The following is an 18,291-nucleotide window of genomic DNA, read 5'->3' on the forward strand; positions in this document are numbered from 1 at the left end:
GGTGTCCCTGCCCGTGGCAGGGGGTGGCACTGGATGGGCTTTAAGGTCCTTTCCAGCCCAAACCATTTTATGATTCTATGATTCTGCAAAAAAAAAAAACAAAGGAAAGGAAAAAAAAGAGAAGATTTTATTCCCCTTCCCACAGCTAGAATATGTTAACTGAAATCAACAGTAAGATTTTAAAAGAGGGATTCAACACTTTAGCGTGTTCCATTGCTTACTTGTTTATGCATTTTAATTGATTCCTCACCAAATCTCCGTCAGTCAGGCATAGTTTTTAGGCAGTTATTCATCAGTCATGGTTAGGCCATTCTGTCTTTGCAACTTTGGGCAGAAAGTCAAAGAAAATAAATATATTCAATCATACACACTCTACAAGAGACCTAGCATTTTGTATGGTAGGGAGCCAAAGGAGTCTAGCCACTGATTTCTAGACCTCACAGAAGAGAAACAACCTGCAGTGGAGTCATCAGATCCTTAACATCTTGGTTCCTGGGAAAACTTACATTTTTCTGGAAGATCTGAAATGAAGAGAGAGCGAGCTGTACAACTGCAGAGCTTTTCTGGTAGCTAGGCATGCCAGTCCTCCATCAGTATCCCCTGGCTTCTGTGTCTGTCTCTGTACCGAGATGGTGTCAAACCTGAAAACGTCCACAGAGGACATTTAGCTTTGATAAAGCAAGCTCCCTTTTCAAGATCCGTCAGTAGGTGTTGACAAGTCAAGGTGTGCCAGGTTTTTCACACAAGATGAATCTCTTCCTGTAAAGTTTAGTATTCAAGCAGTAGAAGAAATAAAAATATTTCCAGTAATTCTGAATTTGTTCGCTGTTTGAGTTAAGGAGATTAGATTCTACAAAGCACAGAGCAGGAGTGAAACTACAGGTAGAAGTCTCTCTGCTTCTCTCTGCTGGTCCAAAATCCAATGCAGCTGGTATCAATTAGCATAATCATGGGCTATTCTAATGTGCAGCAGCCTCTGAGGTGCTTAGTAAGAAATACTTTGAAGTACAGAACAACCAGACCTTCTTTCCTTCTTCAGCTGCTGTTCCTTTTGCAGCTATATGCTAGCAGTTGGGTGTGGAAGAAAACAGTGTGGGGCAGGTCGATGTTGGGGCTAGCACTTTCATGGTTTGTTTATGTCACAAGCAGTGCTGGAGAATAAACCCCTATTCCTTTAATTCCTGTTCTGATAAGAAAATAAGTTCAAGGAATAGAATTGCAGATTGTCAAGCTTCCCAGTGAGAACATCCGTGTTTGGTAAGCCATGCCACCTAGTGCCAGCTCACGTGGATATAGCAGCTGGAACAACGTGGCTGTATTTTGTGGGACTGCGCCTGAGCTGATAAATCCTCTTTCTTGGCTTGAGTTACTCTGCCCTACACTTTTGAATCTGAGTCAGACTAAATCCGGGGAGCAGACATGGCCCAAACCCATGGTTTTGTGATCGTGCCCCAGAGCTCTACCTGCACAGATTTCAACAGCATCTCACACATTTCATATTCTGTTCTTTCTGGACTGAGACAAGCAGCTTAAATGGCAATTCTTGGTGCTGTTTAGGTGCAGCTGCTGAACCTTTTCTCAGGGGAGCAGTTTTCTTTCCCTGCACATCGGTGGCTAGCCTGGGACCAGGCTGATGGGGGAATATCTATGGAGCTTCCTGTTTTACAGCTGGGTCAGCCCATTCTTCCAGGTGAGCACAATGCCACATCAGCTCGGTCAGGCCACAGACTGATGCTGATAGAGGTGAGTCCATTGCTTTCTCATCGGGCCCTCAATTACTTTTTAGCTGCTACAACAGTTTTTCTGGGTTGTTTTCCTGTGGTTACTGGGCATACTCAGGTAAAAGGTTAAGAGTCCCTGGAAAGGAGATGGGTCAGTCTTTAATGCTTTGAATTTCACAGGTTCTTCAAAAAGACTTATTTGGCAAGATTTTCAGCATTTGTGCTTGCTTTAAATAGAGGCAATAGTAAAGACATCTCACATGTGCATAACTACCGTGAAGCCATTGTATATGAGTCAGATCACAAACTCTATTTTCAATTACTGAGGATTTTAGCACCAGTATGACTATTGCAGCTGATATTTTAGTTTCTTTATTGTAAGTTGCTGGGACAGGCTTCCAGAAAACTTTTAATTTCTGAGTGTGGAACAAAAATTTAACAATATTTCAGAAGGCTATAAGTGCTAAAATATCCATTATTCACATAAAGATTTTATTGTAATTCTAAAGGTGAATGATACCAAACAATACAAAAAATATTGGGTGTTGCTGCTGTTCTACTGTCCCAGTGTCCTGTTCTACCACACCACTCCCTGTCACCCATGCTGTATGCTTTTGCTCTATGGTTTCTCTGCTGCAGCAATGGGAAAGGGGTGGAAAGTCTGTACTTGTTCTTCCCTTATCTCCAAATGGCATTGTTCTTTCTGGCCTAAGGAAGCTACAAGGGCATAGCAAGATCAGTGTATCCTAGGAGAGATGTGGGTGAGGGAGCAGAGTGCTGGTGCAGATTCCCATCCTGTAGGGTGTGACGGCAGAGGGGGAGAAGTTATTACTTGTTCTGGAGCTTTCACTAGCCACCTGGGACAGATTCCACAGCCTCCTCTCTTCCCTTCCCTAAAAAATCATATCAGCTGCAGAGGACAAAATTAATGGGATGAGAGCAACTTCCATTCAAAGTTCTCTAAAAACTACAGAACCTCTTTTTCAGAATGTTTAATACTACAGCAATGCTTGGTGGTATGCTGATGGTACTCTGTGTTGATCTTGCAAAGTTGAAATGGTAACAGGCATTTCAATGGTAACAGCTGTTGTGGGTGCGGGCTAGAGGAAGAGAATAGAAATGAAACTGAGGGGCTGAAGTCCAGAAAATGGCACATTTTTTGGGGAAATTTTCCAATTGTTTGTGGGGAAACAAACCATGGGACAGTCACTCTCTTAATAAAGAGCTGGGTGGCCTGAAACTGTATTTATGCCTATCTATGATGACTGAGCACTGAGATTAAGGACCTGAAAAGAAGAGCAGAAAGGTTTGTACCTCATTAATATGTCTTAGAGAAAAAGAATAGCAGGAGAGACTTCCTCTAGTGATGTAGTTAGCGGCTGTAAACAGCTCATAAAATTCTGTAGAGAGCGGCTGGACAGCCCTAACCACAGTGATTTTTGATCTTGAGTGGTTATGATCTTTATACCCTTGAGGCATGAAAAGCCTCGGAGGCAGTCAGCCTGCTTCCTCCTGGGTTTGGTCTCTTTGGTCAGGAGACTTTAATATTATTACTGTACGGGGACATACAAGCACAGTAGTATAAAAACCACCCCCCACCCCAAAAGGTTAATTAAATGTTAATTAATGAACATTAACTTGCTATATTGAATACTCCCAATTCCCCTACTTTCAGCACCTGTTCTTCCCCAAATGTTCTCTCGCTTAATATTCTGGAACCCTGACCTTACCCACCTTCAAATTTTCAGGCTCATCTTTCTGAGTAGGTTATTTCCTTATTTCTGAAATAAGTTACCAGATAATCTTGGTGCATTGTAAGGCACAACAGCACACTTCAACCAGCCTCCCAAACTGCATTGTGCAGTTAACAATTTCCCCCTCGCACAAGAGAGGGAGAAAAGAACTGTGTGTTTCTGCCAGCCTCAGTATAAGAGAGGCCATGCTGCAGGCTTTGGAGAAGGCAGCTTCATCTCTAACTTGGTAATTGAAAGACAGCCCCTGTGTCTTTTTGCCAATATTATATTTCTGCATGAGACAGTGAAAAGAGAACATCGCTTTTAACTTCAGAGAGGATGGTTTGATAACAGAACAGTGAAGAGGTCTGGATTCAACCTGAAAGAGATGATGAGAGACACTTTAAAACCAATTTTTGAATAAAAAGAGGCTGAAACACTTTCTGATTTAACAGCATGTTTTATTCAAAGGGAAAAACGTCTGAATTAAACTGTTAAGAAGTATTACATAGAGCCTTCATGGCTCTAATTCTGGGGGACTGCGCACGCCTTTCGTTCAACTTTTTATCCTCAACCATCCTACTTTTGTCCTCCTCTGCTGATGTTTTATGACACAATCTTTAATTATATGATGATGAACTACTTGCTGGGGATAAATCAGAGTTACATAGTGTTTGGTGGCTGATAGAACTTTGCTCTTCTTGCAGAAACTGGAAAGTGGGTAGTTAATGAAGGATGAAATTGTAGGAATAGAGAGGATTGTTGTGGTCTTAGATGTGCGATTGTTGGTCTGAAGAAATGAATTCTCTGCCATGGTTTCTATGTAAAATGGGATACCTTTTCATGTGGATGCTGTAGAGAAACATCTGGGGAAGTAAATAGATCAGGTGGTGACATGGCAGATGATGTGGACAAATACAATACTAATTAACATTTGTTAAGTGAAAACTATGTTGAGTATTGAGACAAGTGTACTCTGGGGAAAAAATAGTACCTGCCTAAGGACTGTCAAAACCTTCTGTGCCTTCAATGTGGATGGCTTTTGTCCAAATAACAGCAGTTGATCTGAGAAAAGGTGTGTGTTTTATCCCCTTGTTCTAGCTCTCATAATTCATAGCCATAGGCGAAATAATTAAATTTTAAAAATAATCTTAAAACTTAACACTTTCAAATTTCAGAATGCCGTGTTTACAAATGTAATGTTCTATCCTTATAGACAAATATAGGTGTGAAGAATACAGTTCCTTCTCTTAATCTCTATTCTGAACACTTTTCCATGGAATATCTAAGGGAGTCGCCATTTCCTAGGATAAAAGCTGTAGGAGTTATAAATACTTATGAATACTTATTATAAAGCTGAGATGATCCCTAGGATTGAGAGGTAAAGAGAAGTGTAAAAATGGTAAAAAATTGCTTGAATTTTTAATTTAGCTATTTTAAGCCTCTAACCTGTATTTATTAATAACATATGTCTACGGTACAACACTTCAGTGGAGTTTAGAGGCACCCAGTCATCATCTCACAGTGAGTTAGCTCTGATGCCAGAAGCGAACTATCACTGTACCGCAGTGTTCTGTGTGAACACACTAAAATAACCTATGTAGAGTGCTCACTGTTTTACCTAGATTGTTACCATTATCCAAACTGGATTTTATGGGGTTCCTACATCTGCATTTTAATGATCACAGCTTTCTATTGATACATACTTTTATGTATCACAGTTTTTGCTCCAGTTTCACTGGATTTTGACTCAAATTTAATTTTATTTGTATTTTCCATTTCTATTAAATAACCAATAATTGAATTGAAGTCCTAGGTTTTTCCTCACAGATTTACAGCCTTTAAAGAATTCCCATATAGAGGAAGTCTATACTATCCTATTGCATGAATAAGTAAAATAATAATACAGTGCAGCTTTCTGAGTTCTAAGGTCCTAGGAAACTAAAACTATGGTGCTAGATTTTTACTTGTTGGGTTAACCGGTGCATTCAAAATGTTAATGCCTCCTGGTTCTTGTTTTGAACTCACCACTTACGGTGGGGCTCATCTTGGATTGATGTTATTTACTTTTCAGCTTTGTGATGATTTCAAATGATGCTGCAGGACAAAGACAAACTATTGTGCATATAACGCTCAATTCTCTTTGCCTTCTCCATGGTGACAGTCTGGGATAAAAACCATAAATGTAACACCCAAGCAAATTTGTACATTATTTTACCTAATATTGAGTAGGATTTGTAAGGTTTTATGCTCCAGCTGTCCTTGACACAGATGCATTAGGATTCTTCAGGCACATTCACAGCTAGATGATATTGTAACCGTAACAGTGTTTGGGATGTGAAGGGCTGTCATCTTTTATTGTCAGTGACTGCCTATGAAGTGCATGTGACAACAGGAGAGCTGTGGAATGCTGGGACTGAGGCTGATGTCTATATTTGTGTTTATGGAGAAAGAGGTGACACAGGATCAAGACAGCTGCTCAGGTCACAGAAACCCAGGAAATTTTTAAAAGGACAAGTAAGTAGCAAAGCGATCAGGCTTTCTTACTTCTTTTATTTGAGGAAACCTGTCTGTCTTGCTTTGTTCTTACCTTATAGCTGATATTTCAAAGGATGATCTTGATAGAAGAGTTCTATGAGTTTGTGGGTCTTTGGGATTGAATGGCTGGACAATGCTCTGCTTTTTAGATTTTACTGAAATATTGTTGGTTGCTTACAGACTGACATCTTTGCTGTTGAAGCCGTGCACCTTGGACAGTTGTACAAGATTGTTATAGGACACAATGGGCTCGGATCAGGTCAGAAATCTCTCTCTGTAGTCACTGAATACTACCTGCAAAGTTCTTCACCTTTTCTTTGAAATAAAATACGTATTTCTAAAACTGAATATATGAAAATATTTTAGAAGTGAAAGACAAAGGCTTCTGAGGAAACTGTTCAACTGATACAGTTACCTTGTTGTATCATTACAAATTTCAAATATTTTGTGTTCACTTTGTACTATCAACCATTACGTTAACGACACCATCTGCTACTGTTCTGTCATTTTTGGCTTATCCCTATGGAAAAACCGTGAAGAGGGAGAGCGTCTGCATGATTAGACATTGAATACGTCTTGTGGAGTCTGTGTTTTAGATAAAGTGGGCTGTTATAATTTTAGGTTTATTAGTATTGTCAGATCCACTGTAAAGATCCAGCTGGAGGTTTTGGCTATGCTATCTTGTCATTAGACACCCAATTAACGGGGAAACTCAAATTGCTTGCAGTCACAGGGCTTGTTTTTGAAACTCTTGTGCCTAAATGTAAAACATAGGAACTTGTTTTCTTGTTTTGAGCCGTGATAAACTGCTGTTGACCGGTGAAACAAATAACTCTGATAAAATGAGTGTGTTAAATGGGGGGTGGATATGTGCAGCACTCAGGGCCGTGACAGCCAGAGAGGGACCTCGCAGCTTGCAGGCACATAAGCAAGCTCTGCAGTACCTCGAACACGTGCTGTCTTCTCTCCAGCTATCAGGGCAGCTGCGACTCTAGCAACCTGCCAGGGGAGATGCAGATTTTGCAGTTCCAGCAGGAGAGAGAAAGCCATGGGAAGTCAGACTTCATTAAATCTGCCTTTCATGAACTAACTTTTTTTTTTTTAATTTATTCTAAGGAAATGGCTGGTTTCTGGGCAAAGTTGTAATCAAGGATCCTATAACAGATTTGGATTATACTTTTCTTTGTCACAGGTTGGTGGTGTTTCATTTGGGTTAGATTTTTAGTAAATCTGTAATTACTTGTAGTTTTTCTTCTGAAATGACCTGTCAAGGGCAATATGTGTTTCCTAAAAAGTAAGCTGAAATGGTCTGATTCTTTTTACAGCTCTCTTAGTTGCACCTGCCCCAAATCTCTGGTGCATTTGAGCTAATGAAAAAGCAATAAAAAGTTCTGCCTGGGAACAGTCCATTCTTGTGCCTTGTGAACTATTCAAGATGTGCTTTTTTGGATGCATTCCCCATATTCAACACCTTGGATCTAACACCAGCAGGTCCATCCATTCTTCCACGTCATGTGTTGCAAGGTTTTCCAGAAGAGTGGGTTGCTGTCTCTCTACCAGACCAACCCTACGTTACTGAAGTTAGTATGGGCTTCAGTGAGCTCAGGGTCAGACTTTAAGATCTTGTGAAATGGCTAGCACAAATGCAGTTTCCTGACCACATCTCTTTTTCTCATTTGCCTTGCAGCCTGTCGCTGAGCTGCAACGTAATTTGAAGCAATCCTAAATTCCCTGCCTTTTCCCCTGCAGAGGTTGCTGCTCTGAATCTTCTGTTCTACAGCTCATTTCTAATTTTACCTATGCCTGATTAATTTTCGACACCTGATAGAAAAATTATAATTGCTATAGATCAGTGCAAATATTAGGAGTGTTAAAGTCCAGTCACGTATGAATCTAGCTGCAGCTTGCCAGTGGCACCTCAATTCTATTTCCTCCTCTCACCTCTCCGAGTGAATAAATAACTGCCAGAGGCAGCTCGGAGTGAGCGATGTGCACACTGAAACTGATTTATGTCTGAGTAAAGGCTTTCTGCCTATCAGATACAGCACCTCGTCTTTGCCTGACCTAATTTTGATTCTGTATTCTGGATGAGATGAACTGCTATGAAGAGATCTATAATGCCAGCTTCATGCATAATTTAGGGAGAGTTCAAATCCATTTCAGGCAGGAAAATACAGGCTATGTGCTAGTTATTGTTAGAGCCTGGCGCCGTGCTTGCTGATCTTGCCCCCGCAGCACGTGAATCCTTTTGACTCAAAGGGAGTTTGACTTAACTTCCATAAGTAGATGCGAAGCAGGTACAATGACATTGTGATAGTATAGTTCAGACATGGTAAAATTGTTGCCTGGGTTGGGTTTGTCTTGTATAGGGATTTTCAGGGTATGGGTTCGTTTGCATCTGACTGTTTTAGCCACTGCACCTTTTGTTATTGATCTGGGATCAATATGAGGTCTCTGATTTGTAATAATTGGCTTAGAACTTCGTACCTCAGTCCAGGAAAGCATTTCTTTATAAGAATCATCAAGAAAAAACAAACAAGCAAAACCATTTTTGCCAAAGTCAATATTTTTTCACAAAACCTGCATTTTTGTCTTGTTGTTTGTCAGCCTGGAGACTTTAGTAAATAGAACAGGAAGCACCAGTATGGAAGTGCCACGTACCCAGTATTGTGGGAGTTGCCAGTCAAGGTTATGTTACTGAAATGTGTTCTGGTCTTTAGGTGGCTGGACCAGGGGCAGGATGATGGCAATATTGCTAGAGAACTGACTTTGACGGATGCCAGCACATTTCCAGGAAGTAGGTGAAAATTGGTGGGGAGGAGAACCCAGCCTCACCGCAACTGTGTCACCTGGAATGAGGGTGCTCTGACAATTGATTACACGGTTTTTATCTGTACAGGGCAAGAGCTGGAACTCAAGAGAGAGGAAACTGTAAGAACGTACCTTTTTATTTCTATTTAAACCATTCAAATTATGCTTTGAGTAAAATCAGATCACTTGTTCTCATGCATGTCAAATTCCTGTATATTGTCTTCTCATCAGTTTTTTTCTTGTTTAAAAAACTAGTGGGCTGCTGAAAAGTGGAAGTTTCAGGAAGGCAATACACTTCAGTTTTACAACAGGCTCACTCGTGGCTTCATTTGCCTCGGTCCAGATGGCAGAGTTGATGCTTTTGGTGACAAGAAAAACAAATATGGTAAAGTATTTTTCATGTGAATGTATGCATAAAAGATAAAAGAAAAGAGGACTTTATAGTTCACTGTGATCTCATATAGTGATTCCTGTAATGAATAGGAGTTGATGATTATAATAAGCATTTTCCTTACTTAAAATATTTACAAGTATCAATGACTATTATTATACTCAGAAATTTTATGCTTGGCTTACATATAAAGCACCAAAAAAAAAAAAAAATTAACATGGTATCTCGTCACTGGCTTTTGCTTACCAAATAGAAACTTCTTGTCATCTGCAATTTAATACTCCTATGGAACTACCATGGCAAGGACAGCTACAGCCTTTTGTAACTAGATCCATCTAAGCTAACAAGTTCAAATTTCCAGGTATAGTTTATTAATAGGGAGTCTACAAATTATATATATATATATGTATATAATCTCTTTTGTTCCATCCTTGTCATTGATTTTAGTTGCACTCCTCCAGTTCATCCTCTTTCTCAGCTTCTATCCTACTGTGTTACTAACACTTAACTATAATACTTATCGTATTAGGCACACATATTTTTTATATCTTTGTAGTGACGGAGCTGCTCAGCCTTTCTGACATCTTCCCAGGGATCTCACATGCGTCTTTTTTGGCGTGATAGAACAGAATCTTTCAGGACACACCAAAGAGTGCATGGAGAGCAGTGCCATGAATACTCCTTAGCACAGCCTATAAAGGCACTATGAATTAGTGCATTTCTAGTGGTATTTGTCTGACATAAACATGTGACATTTTTATTGCATTCTGTACCTTTCAGTACATTTTTACATGCTAGATGTAAAATTTATGTGAGTGTTATCTTCACAGTTTTCGATGAGTAATGCGTATAATTGTGCAAGTACCAAATCTGATGCACGGCTACTAAATGTCAGTTGTTAAAGATGACAAATATAATGTCAGAAAAATGAGTAGTGTGATTTACAGCCTCCCAAGGATTTAGTAATGCTTAGGAATTAAACTGGTAATTTAAAAGAGCTTGATTTTTCTGAACAATATGAGAAAATTGCCCTGATAGGAACAGTTAGTGACACAGGAACAACCGTGTATTTTTTTTATAGTCCAGAGTACAAAATAAACACAAGTACAAAATGAATGCAGACACCTATCATGCAGCTCTTCTGCCTTTGGAACAGTATCTTTCTCCTTTAAGTTGTTTCAGATTTGTTTGTTTCAATTACGTGCATAGTAAGTTACAAAGCATCTAGCACAGTCTAGCCATGTGCAACAGAAGTCCACAAGCACTGACTTGGGAACTGTTGTTTAAATTTTCATTTAGGGGTCCTACTTCCTTGTGCATACTTTGGAATAAAGTCCTCTGACATAAATTATCTACCTGTTTTTTCTAATAGAAAACTCTCAGTTTCAGGTACGGGTTGAACTGTTTATTTGTCTTTGGCAGATCTGAAGCTATATAATTCAAAAGCCTTCAAAGTGGTGATGACAAATTATATCAGATGATGATTTGGTCTAGGGTTTTTAATTTCTCAGGAAGCTTTAACCCTATCTAAAAGCAGAGACCCATTGTGACAGTTGTTTCCTCCCTGTCTTGCCCTGAGGACTAGAAGCCCAATCTCTATGTTATGACTTGTGGCATCATCCAAATGGGTGCAATGATCCTTGGCTGTATAATTCTTATGATCCCAATGACACCCTGAAAACGTTATGTTATGGACACCAAAGGAGTCCTCCAGAGACCCCTACACCAGCACAGTGTATTGGTAGAACAATTTAGAGAAATAAGCTGTTGCTGCTGAGAAGAGCAAAAATGGCCCTACTTTAGCTTTCATCAGTATTTTGTAGCTATGACAGGTAATTGTTTGGAAAATTGGGCAGATTTAAGATTTTAGAAGCCATGAGCTATGCTGCAAGATTTGCTTTGCAAATTCTTATATGGATACAGATAAAATTAATCCTCTCTTCCTACCTGAGGGCTTTGTGTTTCCTATACGATATGTTATTTATCATGAGCAACGTGGTCTAGTGGAAGGTGTCCCTGTCCAAGGCAGGGTGGCTGGAGCTAGAACGAGACGATTTTAAGGTCCCTTCCAACCCAAGCCATTCTATGGTGCTATAATCCTATGATGTAAATTCATTGCTATAGCCCAGTTCATTACACTGGAGTCCTCAGCTCCTTTTTATTGATTTTTTTTTTTTTTAAATATACGCTGATCTAGATAAATTTGTCGTTTATAATTCACTTTCAGGTTTTTTCTTCTCAAGGCAATGAAATAGACAGTAGTTTCTAGATGTCCTTTCCTGAAGGAAGGAAGGGATTCATTGATCAGAGAGGTCAAACAGTTGAGCTAAACACTTAATTCTTTTACCTTGAAAATTATGAATCGTCAATTGTAATTAAATGCAAATATGAATTAATGTAATCTAATACTTCTGAATGTTTTTCATTTATCTCTTAGGTATTTTTGATGTAAATGTCAAAGGAAGAAATATATGTATATTCAGCAGTCATCAAATGCCACGTCTTGCTCTTGCTCTTGTCAAGGGCCATGTAATTGGAAAGGTAGGAAATGCGGTTACTGATTACATTTCATTCATATATTACATTCATAATTACATTTCATTGTGATTATTAAAAATAATGCCATTAATTGTGTCTCCAGTCAGATAAAGAGCTAAGAATTGCAGAAATGAACCCAGGAAATTGCCAACGAATAGGCAAATTTAGACAGAGGGCTTTGTCTGTTTGCTCACAATTTAGTTTTTACTCTTTGGTAGGATTTTTTTAACAGACTAAGTGGTTTGACGCAAGAATACCAGACGACTCCAAGCTGCATTCTATATTGGCTTGCCACATGTTGACAAGGTCCTGGAATGCCTTCATATCTTGTTGACATGCCTCAGGGACAGGAAGCCATCCAGAAGGACCTGGACAAGCTCAAGACATTGGCCCATGTGAACCTCATCAGGTTCAAGAAGGCCAAGTGCAAGGTCCTGCACCTGGGTTGGGACAACCCTCAGTATCAATAGAGGCTGGGGTATGAAGGGATGAGGGCAGCCCTGAGGAGGACTTGGGGGTACTTGTAGATGAAAAGCTGGGTATGAGCCAGAAATGTGCTCTTGCAGCCCAGAGAGCCAGCTGTACCTTGGACTGCATCAAAAGAAGCAGTAGCAGCAGGCTGACTGTTTTTGTGGCCCTCCTCTGAACTCGTGAGGTTCTCCCCCTCTGCTCTCTTGAGCCTCCACCTGGAGTACTACATCCGGCTCTGTGGCCCCCAACGCAAGAAGGACGCTGAGCGGTTGGAGAGGGTCCAGAGGAGGACCATGAAGATGATCGGAGAGCTGGAGCACCTCCCCTATGAGGACAGGCTGAGAGAGTTGGGGTTGTTCAGCCTGGAGAAGAGGAGGCTTGGGAGGAACCTTACAGCAGCCTTCCAGTACTTAAAGGGGGGTTGTAAGAAAGATGGGGACAGAGTTTTTAGCAGGGCCTTTAGCAATAGCGTAAGATGTAATAGTTTTAACCTAAAAGAGAGTAAATTTAGACTAGATGTAAGGAAGAAATTTTTTATGATGAGGGTGGTGAAACACTGGAACAGGTTACCCAGAGAGGTGGTAGATGCCCCATCCCTGGAGGTGTTCAAGGCCAGGTTGGATGGGACTCTGAGCAACCTGGTCTAGTTGATGTCCTTGCTCATTGCAGGGAGGTTGGACCAGATGACCTTTAAAGGTCCCTTCCAACCCAAACTATTCTATGATTCTATGATTTCCTTTTTTTTTGCTAATTATAAGTTCTAAGGATTGGTTTTAATTACCCATTTTTCTTTTGTGTCTTTTTCTAAGTATCATGCCTGTTATAAGCCAACGGAAATGTTCCATATTTGTTTTGATCCATTTTGATTTGTTTCATCCCTTCCTCAAAGTCTTATAATTGCCTTTCTTTCTCACTACTTGCAGTATACTATAGCCAAATGGAGTTGTAGAAAATATTTCTTTCTGATGACTCTTCTGCTGATGAGGGAAAAAGCTGTTTCCCTTTCACTTTTTTGAGTTCTTGCCTTTATTTATCCAGTGAATAATTTCATAGTCAAAGCTGGACCCATTCGTCTTTTATATGCTGTGCATTGGCATTAGTGGGAATAGAGTATTCTCAGTAGATTTAGTCTTAAAAATGCTGAAAAAATGTTAGATTATGTATGCCAGAAGTCTTTTAAATTATTGGGTTGATTATTAGCTTTTTACATTTATTAAAATTATTTAAACATGAGAATAATGATGGAGTTAAATATTTTATTAACTATGTATTTTGTATAGTGTCTTTTATACAATGGGATCATGCAGTTTGCTAACCTGAACAGACAAGCATGTATAGTGTGTTGCTGTACTTTCTTGTAAATCTTCTGACTCCTTAATTGTTTTCTGTGAGAACAGCAAAAGTGAATGAGGAGAAAGACCTGTTACTGTAGTTCATTTCCTGTGTATGATAATTTTATATTCCAGCCTTCTTTGCCACATTTGTAGGCTGAGACTCTAACTCTCTGATTGAGGCATCCAGGTGTCTTTCACGTTATCCTCAGATCTGTGTCATCTGAAGATGAACTGTTTCTCTGCTTTGAAATTCCAGAGTCCACAATTTTAGGACTTTGGTATCAGGACTGCAAATCTGAAAAATATAAAGACTTTTCATACTAGGCTGGTAATATTGTGGAAACTTGAACAATGCAGAATCTATATTGTGATACTCTCTGTTCTGGATTTTGCCATATCTAGTACTTTGTATAATTTGTTATGCCTATTTTGACTTTGTTAGAGCAAAGACAAGACTTGCTGTGAGCTCTGTGTTCACTTTCAACCCAACGGTTGTGCCATTCTTGAGTCGGCCAGGAATCCAGGTCACACTGTTACGTTCAATCTTGAAGGCAAAGCACCTGATGAAACAACAGGATATGCTGGACTTTCCAAAGAATTTGTTGTGCATGTCAAGGTAAGGTGGGCAGAGAGAAATTAAGACAACTCTTCTGAAACTTACTGTTATAAAGCAGATTGTATCTATTCAAATGCCAGAGGATTGCAAGCTCAAAGTGATCCTCTTCCACCAGGTGGAGCTAAACTACAGCTTTCCAGGTAGGCGGCACTGGAGAAATTTTCCTTTACGGCTCTTTTGGGGTGAGCGACGCTGAAGCTGCAGCTGGTGTATGCAAATTGGGTGGGTTTTGCACAGAAAAGATGGAGCTCCAAACTTTTTAGTAAACCTTCGAAGAGTAGGAAGGTAGGTACATCCAGGAGAGCTGCACGGGAAAGCACTTATTTTGAAAAGAGAAGTTCCTTAACTTGCCGTGCTCCTTGTGCTGCGCTGATGAACGATAAAAAGCAGAGAAAGTGCAGAGTAGGGAAGGATTTCCACCATCCAGGTTAGTGCCTGCACAGAAAGCAGCAGATATTATGAGGCTGGAAGTATACTTGAATTACCTGGGACTTATTCATTTACATTTTACACATGGAAATGCATTAATTAGTGCTTAAAGTAGGTCAGTATGAGCAATATGAATCTCAAAGTTTAACATGGAGAAAAGCTGTGCTATTCACAAAGGACTTCTCGTCTCTGATCTGAAGGGTGTGTTTCACCATGGTGCCATCGTTCTGCTCAACACAAGTCTCTGCCAGGCTCTGTCCCTTAGACCTGACGGGAGCTGCAGTGGAGCAGGTCAGCAGCAGCAAGAATCCTACTGGAAGGTGCATAAAATTCACTCTGGAGTCTGCATGTTTGAAAGTGTGAGAAACCCCAGAATGTATCTGAAGATCAAAGATGACCAGTGTAACGGAACAGTAAGCAGTTCTTGTTTGTATATCCCTCTGCAGATAGTTCGAGTAAATTGTGATAGCAGAGAATATTTTTTTACTTGCTCAGATAAAAATGGGATAAAACATTGTTGAGATTTAAATTTTTTCAGACTTTTTCCTTCAATTGCCCAAGGAAAGGTAGAAAAATGTAGCAAGGGAAGCTGTCATGTCTATTTTGGCACTTGACTGTAAAGACCTGATTATATTTTTAAATTATTGAGAATGTGGATGTAGTTAAAATTTATTTGTTGCTAGATAGCTGGTGACTCTCTGTCAAGATTCTGTTGTGCTGCTTTGATTTTTATTTAACAACCACAATTATACTGGTGTGAGTTTGAAAGATGTTGTAGTGATGTTGGCATCCTAGCTTTTACAAATGATTCTGTTTTGTCTGAAATGAAGAACCTTGATATGTTTTTTTTTCTTCATCAGGCAACCACATTGAGTTTATTCTTGAAATACTTCACCAGTAGCCTGTATGTTTAGTGATAAAACTAGACTTGGGTGATGGTTGAAATATTCTGACTTTTGGACCTATAATATTCTCCACCTACTAGGAATTTCACTATTGCAAATTTACATTTGAGAGCAAAAAAGAGAATGAGACATTAGTATTTGCTCATTAGACTCAATGTTTACTAATCCTGCGTCTGTTTGCTGATATGAACTGATATAATTGTTTTGAATGTGCCAGAGCACAAACATGTTCAGGGGTTTAAAGTGGTATTGAGTCTAAATAAATTGATGATAAAATCCACTAATGAATAATTAAGATATAAGTTGATTAAGTGGGAAACTCCTTTGAATATACCCTAGACTTTGCCTAAATTCTAACAGAAATCAAAATGCTTTCGTATGCAATCTTTCGCTTACTCAAATTATGTGATTGATCTTTCTGTTCACAAAGAAATAAGTAGGGCCAAGATATGTACATATATGTGTGTGAGTAGCAATGTAGGACATTGTAAAGAGTCTAAAACGAATCTGAAATGCTATTAGAAGTTAGTAATATTTAAGTCTTAAGAAACGTCCAACTTGCCTCGCTACATCAATTCAATTGTTGAATTCACTTTTTTTTTTCCATTTCCTAGGGCACAGGTGATGACTACTGTCACTTTAAAATTGAGAAGAATTTGGAAACTGGATCTGTAAGTCTAGAATCAGTGCGAAATAGAGGGATATATGTTGGTCTCCTGCCGGATGGCCAGACTAAGCCAGTCTTTAACACTGGAGAGAGAAACATATTTTTCTACCCACAGGTCATCAAATGTATGTAATTTCTTAATATTCTACAGTTTGCTTTAGTGATTAGCATTTCTGAATGACAAATTCACAGCAAAACTGTAAAAACTAGGTTGACACTATTTACTTTGTTTTGTTTCAGTAATTTTAAAGCTGAAATCTTTACTGTGCCCACACTTAATTTCCTCTATATAGCTAGCTAATTTTACTTCATTTCTTTCTTTTTACAACAATAAATGATGCAGAAGAAATCTACTATTTTGCTGGACAAATAAACTTTTGAGCATAAGAATCAAAACAGGTGACGAGTTAGAGATGGAGTTGACTTCCTGGATCTATTCCCCACTCTGACCACAGATTGGGGAAGCCTGGGAGATGTTGTCTTGCTGTCAGCTATACCAGTCTTTCCTGATTTTATAGTAGACGTTAGAGAGGGCCTGCTTGGGCTTGGCAGTGTTCAGCTTCTTTTTTAACGGTATGAAATAGATTGTACTTCCCCCAGTGGTCTGTTGGTTAACAAACACAGCCAACTGACTTGGATTCCAACTGCAGGAAGCAGTGGGGTCGCAGTACTTGTATTCTCATCTGGTAGACACAGCCACAGAGGCCAAGAAATGAAACATCTCATGAAAACGCCAAACTGGCCATCAGTTCAAAGGTGAGAATGCAGTCAGATTTTGGCCAGACACAAGCAGAACAGGGTCATCTTGAATGCTTTGACCAGCAAAGTGGAAGTATCAAAACACGCAACCAGTCTTATTATTAATTGTTCTATGGGTATTGTAACCAAGCTGTACAGAAGCATTATGAAAGTCACTGTAACGGCATCCCTACCGTTCAGTCCCTACTTGCTGCAAGGTGACAAGCATATTTTGGTCACTGTGTCTTTGTAGAAACAAAGAAAGTGTTTCCTTTGTTACTTTTTGGAAGAGCAGGGTCTTCAATGGAAATTCTCAACAAAGCAGGGCTTACTGGTGCCATTAGAATAAAGCTAAATGTTACTTCTTTACAAGCTTGAGTTCTCCTGAATCCTTGTTATTCTGTAAAAGGAAGATAAAAGAAGCTAATAGTTTCTGTGACAGCAACCAAGATTGTCTGCTTGCCACTTCATATTATCAGAAATGGCCTCTAGCAGTTTTCATTTCAGCGTTCCCACTTTTAAGAAAGGAAATATCAGGGAGGTGGAGAAGCTTATCTAGGGGAAAACTGCATTTTAACAAGTAATTTCATTCATACATCGATGTTAAATTGTTACTTAGATTTCCAAACAGTAAATGAACTTTTATTGGTATGCCAGATTTTTTCCACTTTATGTGGCATGTTGCTACAAGTGAAAACTAACACTAACTAGTGACTGTGCAAATACATAGAGAAAAGATTTTGCTGTCTGCTGTGTTGAACAGTTGTGAAATCCATGTTTGTCACTAAACATACGGGAAGTTTCTGAGCAACAAAAACCAAACCATTTGGAGCTAGTGACGAAATTTACATTTCATTGTTTCAGTTGGCCGGAAAGAGCCTATGGGAACATCTGCAGCACCCAATCAAGAGAAGGAGGACTTCAGAGAATCTCAGTTCCAACCAGGAAAAGTCCCCAAGCCAGTATCTCAAAGCCTTTCGACTCTTCCACCCTCAAGTAAGCCACATTTTTCAAACTAGTTGTGATATAATATTGTGTTATGTCTGCCCTCCATGCACATCTGCAGCGACTTGCCTCAGGAAGGACCATGAATAGCTTTTCTAGACTATTTTGCATGCATACATGCAATGTGAAACGTGTTACTTGTTATTGGTTTTTAAAAGGGGATTGGAATATGGTTTCTTGATAAGGCAACAATCAGCATGTAACTGTTGAATAATTTCACATTACCTTTTGATTTTCAAGTAACTAGCCAACTACCATAAGGACCATTTCTTTAGGAATTAAGGGATTGATATGATACAGAGCCCAATCCAAAGCTCACTGAAAGTCATGGAGTATTTCTCATTTATGCTTTCTCTCGCCCTTAGGTTTTCTGCTTTATGATTCACTGGGGGAC

At 39.4% G+C, this 18,291-nt stretch overlaps 1 protein-coding gene across 1 annotated transcript in view; it reads left to right on the forward strand.

The window, feature by feature from the left end:
- The window catches only part of LOC104465495, an 18,009-nt gene extending 1,658 nt beyond the window's left edge, over positions 1–16,351 (forward strand). The window contains exons 2-11 of the mRNA XM_010078560.1: positions 5,820–5,971; positions 6,173–6,251; positions 7,109–7,184; positions 8,713–8,789; positions 8,892–8,923; positions 9,059–9,188; positions 11,632–11,735; positions 13,980–14,153; positions 14,783–14,995; positions 16,102–16,351. Coding sequence (XP_010076862.1) covers positions 5,820–5,971; positions 6,173–6,251; positions 7,109–7,184; positions 8,713–8,789; positions 8,892–8,923; positions 9,059–9,188; positions 11,632–11,735; positions 13,980–14,153; positions 14,783–14,995; positions 16,102–16,287 — 1,223 coding nt within the window. The 3' untranslated portion in view covers positions 16,288–16,351. The remainder of the gene's footprint in view (positions 1–5,819; positions 5,972–6,172; positions 6,252–7,108; positions 7,185–8,712; positions 8,790–8,891; positions 8,924–9,058; positions 9,189–11,631; positions 11,736–13,979; positions 14,154–14,782; positions 14,996–16,101) is intronic.
- The last annotated feature ends 1,940 nt before the right edge of the window (positions 16,352–18,291 follow it).

Source organism: Pterocles gutturalis, unplaced genomic scaffold (genome assembly GCF_000699245.1).
Source record: "Pterocles gutturalis isolate BGI_N339 unplaced genomic scaffold, ASM69924v1 scaffold6073, whole genome shotgun sequence".
NCBI classification, from domain to species: domain Eukaryota; kingdom Metazoa; phylum Chordata; class Aves; order Pterocliformes; family Pteroclidae; genus Pterocles; species Pterocles gutturalis.